The sequence below is a fragment of the Meles meles genome, chromosome 18, assembly GCF_922984935.1.
Source record: "Meles meles chromosome 18, mMelMel3.1 paternal haplotype, whole genome shotgun sequence".
NCBI classification, from domain to species: Eukaryota; Metazoa; Chordata; class Mammalia; order Carnivora; family Mustelidae; genus Meles; species Meles meles.
Genome location: NC_060083.1, coordinates 2427759 through 2435332, shown reverse-complemented (window position 1 = coordinate 2435332; position 7574 = coordinate 2427759). Strand labels below are relative to the sequence as shown.

Sequence of the window (7574 nt, the reverse complement as noted above, 5' to 3'; positions counted from 1 at the left end):
ACTCCATGTGGGACTCGATCCCAAGACCCTGAGATCATGACCTGAGCTGAAGTCAGATGCTTAACTGACTGAGCCACCCAGGGGCCCCTGGCTATACACATGTTTTTTTTTTAGCTTTACATTATATCAAAAGTGTATAATCACATCAAAACTATTAATGAACAACAATAAAATCCTTTAAAATTATAAATGTTCGGGGCGTCTGGGTGGTTCAGTGGATTGAGCCGCTGCCTTCGGCTCGGATCATGATCTCAGGGTCCTGGGATCGAGCCCCGCATCGGGCTCTCTGCTCCACGGGGAGCCTGCTTCCTCCTCTCTCTCTCTGCCTGCCTCTCTGCCTACTTGTGATCTCTCTCTGTCAAATAAATAAATAGAATCTTTGAAAAAAAATTATAAATGTTCACTTTAGAAAGATGGCCTTACTAATTAGCAATTACCTTTTTTTTAAAAAAGCAAGCTCTACATCCAACATGGGACTTAAATTCAAGACACCCCAAGGTCAAGAGTCCCATGCTCTACCAACGGAGCCAGCCAGGCACCCCAGTAATTACCTTTTGGATATATATCTCTGACTCTCTCTCTATGTATATACACTTTTATGTGGGTGTATACATACACACATATTTGTGCATGTATGTGTAACTAAAATGAGATTATACCATTCCTAACCTGCTTTCGAGAATTCATCATCAACACTTCTCTTTCTTACTAAATATGGTTGCATCACTGGACTTTTCAAATTGTATTATCAATAATACTGTGATGCTGTCTGTATACATAATTTTAATTTTTTAAGTATTTCCTTAGGTCACAGGGTTTGGGTATTTTTTAAAAAAAATTATTTATTTATTTGACAGACAGAGATCACAAGTAGGCAAAGAGGCAGGCAGAGAGAGAGGGGGAAGTAGGCTCCCTGATGCCCAGGACCCTGAGATCACGACCTGAGCTGAAGGCAGAGGCCTTAACCCACTGAGCCACCAGGCACCCCAGGGTTTGGGTATTTTATAAGCTCTTAATACATACTGAGACTTGCAGTCTGGAGAGGCTGGCCCAGGGCCTGTCTTCTCAGAGGCAGGACGGGAGGCAGCTTGTCCCCTACCCCCCACCGCCACCATCTAGCATCAGTGGGTGATTTCTTCTCACAGTTTCTAAGGAGGCTCTTAGGAGCCACGGACCGATTTTGAGTAGACAGATAACGTAACCAGATTTGCATTTCAGACTCCTGTTCCGGGCCTGTTCTCTGGCTCAGTCCCACTGCGCCCGTAGGAGGCATCAAGAGAGCAGGTCTGTGACCTGTTGCTATGGAGACAGCAGTGCAGGCCTTCCGCCAAGGGCCAGAAAGGATAGCCCGGGACCACGTGCACCAAGGTCCTTTTTGCGTCAACTCCAGCGAGTGCCGCCGCGTTAGGGCTGCTCATGCACCTCGGAACACCAGCGGCTCACCTTTCCTGGGCCCCGACTGCGGGCCAGACCCTTTCCTGGGCGCCCACCAGGCTTCGTCTCCTCTGAGGTTGGTACCTTGACCGCGCTCCCTTTGGCACACGAGACGACTGAGTCAGACAAAGGTTAAACACCTTGTCCGTGATCACGCTGTTTTGTTTAGTTTGGGTTGAGGGTTAAAAAAAACCATCAACACACAAGAGTTCCTGATTTGTCTTCCTGTTTCCTCCTCCCCTCCAAAGACTGGGAGCTGAGATCTTTGACTGGACGCTCTGCCGGGCAGGCCCACGTCCTAATCGTCTCAGCAGCAGATGCTGGGCGTCGTGGTCGGCCTTTGGCCTTCGGGAGCCCCAGTCGGTTTAACGACTGTGAGGTTAAGGAGAGAAGCTTCCTCGGGACTCAAACCTGATACAGAGGCCACGATGTGACTCAAAGTAGTAATGGCTGAACTCACTCACTATAGGGGCTGCTCGTGTGTGAGAGCTTGGTGAGGCTGCTTTGGAAACAACATAAAAATTCCGCCTCGGGGCGCCTGGGTGGCTCAGTGGGTTAAAGCCTCTGCCTTCCGCTCAGGTCATGATCTCAGGGTCCTGGGATCGAGCCCCACATCGGGCTCTCTGCTCAGCAGGGAGCCTGCTTCCTCCTTTCTCTCTGCCTGCCTCTCGGCCTAGTTGTGATTTCTCTCTGTCAAATAAATAAAATATTAAAAAAAAAAAAATTCCGCCTCGTGGCCTCTGAGAAGTGATTTATCATCACAGCAGGCTCTGTGCTAGGTGCCTGATCGACATGGTGCCATTAGGGAGCGTGTTTTCCAGAAGAACCTGAGAAGCCGTCAGGGTAGCTATTGGTATCCTGGGGTTGGTTCGGTTTGGGCTGCTGTGGGGCTTTCCCCCCAGAGGAAGAAGCTGACGTTGGGACCACCCATTGGCCTGCACGGCCCCCCTCGAGTTCGAGCTTCTCAGCGCCGACCCGCAGAGCTCTGGAAGGCTCCCCCGCCATGGGGCTCTCCGGTTCAGGCTGCTCCGCCGGCCCAAGGCCCGGGCCCAGGCGTTCTGGTCTTTGCTTCTCCCTGCGCTCCTTAGTCCAGGAGAGCCCTCCAGGCTTCAGAGGAAGTGCAGCGAGTTGATCCTCATGTACCTGGAGAAGAGCACGTAGAGGCGGCGGAACCAGAGCAGCTGGCTGCGGTGGCAGGACACGGCTCTCTAGGAGAAGCAGAGGGGCCTGGTCACGGAACTGTTCCGCTCCGTTTCCTCACCTGAACTGCGTCTTCCCACGAGCACAGCTGGTGCTGTAGCCTACCCTGGCTTCTCCCTGGGACGGGCGAAGCCCTCCGGATGGGCCTCCCATGGCTGCCTCCCCTGTCCCCTCTCCGACGACGACCCGGGGATAAACTCACAGGATGCTAATGGCGGCCACAGCGCGCGGCGGTCTCCACGCCTTACCTCAGTTTAGACAACCCAGCTGCGCTCTGAAGCCAGGGCCACGGGAATGGCCCTGAAGCCCACATTCTTAATTACTTTGCTCCCCTACGTCGTACAGATCAAATGTACGAGGTTTTATGGGAAGCGAGCTACATTATTGTGCTCACGCTCCTCCGAATTACGGAAGCTGGGAGGAAGAGGAAGTGGAGAAGAAACTAGAAGGCACAGAGACACATTCACACCAAAGCGTACCCATGGGTGTGGGGTTCTCCTTGCCAGAATGTGTATTATCTTGTTACTCAGACCTAGCGTAGTTCAGTTTTCAACCACAGATCATAGCGACTGATGAAACTAGATATAATATATATAAATATTTCCTGCCTGCTTTTCTCTAAGTACCAAAAGTCAACTGCCTCTCTGAGCTATTATCATTGAGGGTCTTTATGTAAAGAACTCATTTTATTTTTTATGATTTTATTTATTTGTCAGAGAGAACACAAGCAGGGGGAGCGGCAGAGGGAGAAGGAGAAGCAGGCTCCCCACTGAGCAGGGAGCCCGAAGTGGGACCTGATCCCAAGACCCCGGGATTACCACCCAAGCCGAAGGCAAATGCCCAACCAACCGAACCACCCAGGCATCCCCAAAATGTTTATTTTAGAAAAACACTGAGAGAAGGGATGAACTTGACTTGTCTGTTTTTAGCAGCTACCAAGTCACATGAGTCTCCTATATCCTCCTGCCCCCAGTGGTCTAATTTTGGGGTCCCCTAACCTTTCGACGGCTTTTCAGTACCCATTTAATACAATAGGCACTTACTGTCCATTTGTTTGCTTACAAACTGTTTTTCTATTACTTTCCCAAGGGAATACAAAATATCAAATTTTTTCCATACCTCCCCTCCATTTTGGAGCATTTCCACTACATTTCCTTCAAAGATACGATTTTGCAGTTTATCCAGTACTACCATCAATTCATCTGCTGAATATTAGTTCATATCATTAGTTTATATCATAAATTATGCTAATGAACATTCCTGCTCATAAATTTCTGAACACGGGACCCCGGGTGGCTCAGTCAGTTAAGAGTCTCAGGTCACGATCTCAGGGTCCTGGGATCAAGTCCTGCATTGGACTCCCTGCTCAGTGGGGAGCCTGCGTTTCCCTCTGCCCCTCCCACTGCTCATGCTCTCTCTCAGTCTCTTTCTCTATTAAATAAATACAATCTTTTAAAAAAAAAAAGATTTTATTTATTTATTTGACAGACAGAGATCACAAGTAGGCAGAGAGGCAGACAGAGAGAGGAGGAAGCAGGCTCCCCACAGAGCAGAGAGTCCAATGCGGGGCTCGATCCCAGGACCCCGAGATCATGACCTGAGCTGAAGGCAGAGGCTTTAACCCACTGAGCCACCCAGGTGCCCCTAAATAAATAAAATCTTAAAAAAATAGTTAAAAAAAAGTTAAAAAGCGGTTAGAATACACAAGTTGTGACTGATGTATGTACTAAGCTCTGGTGGTTATATCTAGAATCTGAAACAAAAACCACAGAGCACTCACATTCTTTTTAGATAACACGTTAACATTTACAAAAACTGATCATAAAGTAGGTCATTCACTAAGGAATTCTCAGTAAGTTTTTAAAAACCAGTATTACATAAGCTACATGTAGTGACCAGGAAGCAATTCAATTCTAAATCAACAATAAAAAGGCTACAGGATAATTCACGTTCTGGTAGCTACCTTCTATAAAGTTACTGCAAACACTTGAATTAGTCAATACAGTATCATTGTTCGTAGGGGGAAATAACGGTTTTGGTTCCTGAGAGCCTCCGGTCTCAACATTTTCATCAACTGATCAGTACAGAGCCTTGTTTTATGTGGGTTTCTGTTTAAAGACGCCTTATTTAATATTAGGTTATCAATTCATTCACCGAATTCACAGCCAATAGGGCTATAACTCATGCACGAACGAAGCTTTTCTAACTCACGTCCTTTCTCTGTAAGAGGTATCACAGCTTTCCCGCCCTTAGAGTCATTAGACAGCACTTGAATGGCTTACTCAGAAGACATTTAAAACAGTAAAATCAACAACAAAAAGCACAAAAATGAGAACAATGTGTCACCAAATATACTGAAGAGAGGATACTTGTTTGCAGAGCTGAAAGAAGAAGGCAGAGGGTCACCTTGTTCAACCTCAGCAGGAACCTGGGCGTGTGCGTCGGTGGCAACTTAAAACCTCACCGTCCTGCAGATATGCATGTCCACAAATGACCACAAAACCCCTACTAATTTGGGGGGTTACGAGTAAATTTTAGCACGTAGGCGCATTTGTAAAGATGGAACCTGTGGATAATGAGGGTTGATGGTACACACACACACACACACATACACACACGCACACACACACGCATTTGTAAACTTGAAAATACACTCTTAAAAGCCTCACGTATTAAAGAGGAACTCACAATGGAAACTAAGTTACTTATAACTGAGGGACAGTAGAAGTGTGTATCAAAACTTGGGTGCAGCTAAAGAAATACTTCAAGGGAAATCAATAGTATTAAAGTGTATTTTTAAAAAAAGATTGAAAATGGGAAAAAAAGCTAACCTTTTCAGTCCAAGACATTAAAAAAAAAAAAACAACAGTGTAAAATCTGAATAAAGGAGAAGGACAAAGATAAAGAAGAGAAAGTAATGAACTATCAAATAAAACAAAGGAGAATTCATGTTTCTGGTCAGTGTTGCATTCTCAGTATCTAGCAAAATGCCTCGTAGTAGGTATAAATGTGTATCCCAGACAGTTCAGAAAATAAAGCTAAGCAAAATAATAATAAAACTTTAACTATAATTATGTATATTATATAAATATTATATATATAATGTATTATATGTATATATTGTCTATGTACAATATATACATATACATACATATACATATATATAGTATATATACACTTTTATATGTATATAAAATGTATACATATACATATACAATTATATATTATATATAATACATAATACAATATATACATGTAATACATTATATATATAATATATAGTCACACTCTAGTCACACCTGGAGGCAGATTGGAGCAATTCTCCTGAACTCCCTAACTCCGTGGTTTTCGGAATCACCCGCTCCTTGGTGAGGCCTTCGCTACGAGGCCTTCGCTGGGCCTGACATTTCCTCAGCAGGCAAATAAACCTCTGGTGGTCTATCCTATTGGCTCTTTACAGAGGCTCCTGGCAGCTCTGAGTTCCTCTCTGTACATCCCTACAGTGGAATGCAGGCATCCATTACAATTCTAATGCATAATGACATAGAAGAAAATCATCATAATGTTGTTAGGACAGGTTTTCAATAACAGGCATTGTGTAATCCCATTAAAAAAATATATGTTAACAATGATTATCTCTGAGTGGTAGCATTCAGGGTAATTTTTATTGATTATCTTTATTTTCTTCTTGATGCTTTTACATAAAGTATTTCTAGATGTTCTACAACGAGCATTGTATTTTTACTTTTAAGAAAGCATATGTTACGTTTATGTCAGAAAAAGGGGCAAAAGTCCCTGATGAGCTATGACTGCCAAGGTCTAGCTGGACAGTCAGACACTCAGATGCTACAAGCCACTATGGAAGGTCTTCGCTTCGGGGTCGTGGGGACCGGGGGGTCTGGGACAGGGGTCTGGACGGAGGGTGCCCGGGGATTCACAATTCTCACCTTGGCCTGTGCCACTTCTTTGCTGGTGAGCACGAAGAGGACATCCCGGGTGTGTAGCAGAGAAAAGGGCAGGTCCAGAAGGGAGATGTACTTGCGCAACACATTCACTGACTGAAGCGTGAGCACCGAGCACCCTGGTTGGGGGAGGCGGAGCGGGGAGAAGTGAAGCGTCTTGTTGCTTCCAGGCAGATTTCCCCTGAGCGCCCAACCCTCCTGTGGGGCTCCGGGCAGGCCAAAACCATGGCCATGGAGTTGCCAGATGTCTCGGTAGCACCAAACGTGCTCTTTGCCCATCGTTCTCCCAGATAGGAAGAGCGAAAGGACCACAGAACGCCTGGCCGGCTGCCCTCTACTCAAGCCCCAGCAAGATGAGGTTGGTTGCTAGAGGTTGGAAACTGGCTACTTCGAGGCCAAGGGAAAGGCGATGAAGACCAGAATTTCGGGATCGGGAGACAAGAGACCCAGCTCCTGCTCTGACGCTCAAGACCTGACAGGGCTGGGAAAGTGCCTTTGGTTCTGAGACTCAGTTTTCTCATCTGCGAGGTGGTGTTGACAGTGCGGAAGCCTGTCTCACGGGGCTGGTATCGGCCCGCTCAGAAAGGGAACACCCCACTGTGTTCTCACTTGCGGCGGTGTCTTGTCGCCCCGAGGGAGGTCTACTTTTCGCACCGACAGACCAGAAACTGGCCTAGACAGGTTAAGCCTCAGTGTCCACAGTAAAGGGCCAAGTGGGGTCAAACACCTTTCAAGTAGGAGAACCCCTCAAACACCCATCAGCTGTTTGCAGCCTGGCTAAGTGAGGGGGGCTGGGATGGGAGTTTAGATGGACGGACTGAAAGGACACTGGAGGTGAGAAAAGACCCACCTGGGAAGAAAGCTAGACTGATGAGCGGGCAAGGCCTGGGGTCATGGTTAATTTCATGTGTCGACTCAACCGGGTCACAGGCTACCCAGATATTTGGCAGATTACTTCTGGGTGTGCCTGGGAGGGTA

At 46.6% G+C, this 7574-nt stretch overlaps 1 protein-coding gene across 2 annotated transcripts in view; it reads right to left on the bottom strand.

Annotated features, from left to right (window-relative positions):
• Positions 1-281: 281 nt before the first annotated feature.
• The window catches only part of PIGL (phosphatidylinositol glycan anchor biosynthesis class L), a 63753-nt gene continuing 56460 nt past the window's right edge, over positions 282-7574 (bottom strand). The window contains exons 6-7 of one of the 2 annotated variants that reach the window (XM_045984668.1): positions 6582-6715; positions 2398-2642 (exon numbers count right to left, since the gene is read on the bottom strand). In XM_045984668.1, coding sequence (XP_045840624.1) covers positions 2544-2642; positions 6582-6715 — 233 coding nt within the window. In that variant the 3' untranslated portion in view covers positions 2398-2543. Of the gene's footprint in view, positions 2643-6581; positions 6716-7574 lie in introns of both variants that reach the window. The other variant, XM_045984667.1, reaches the window with a different exon arrangement.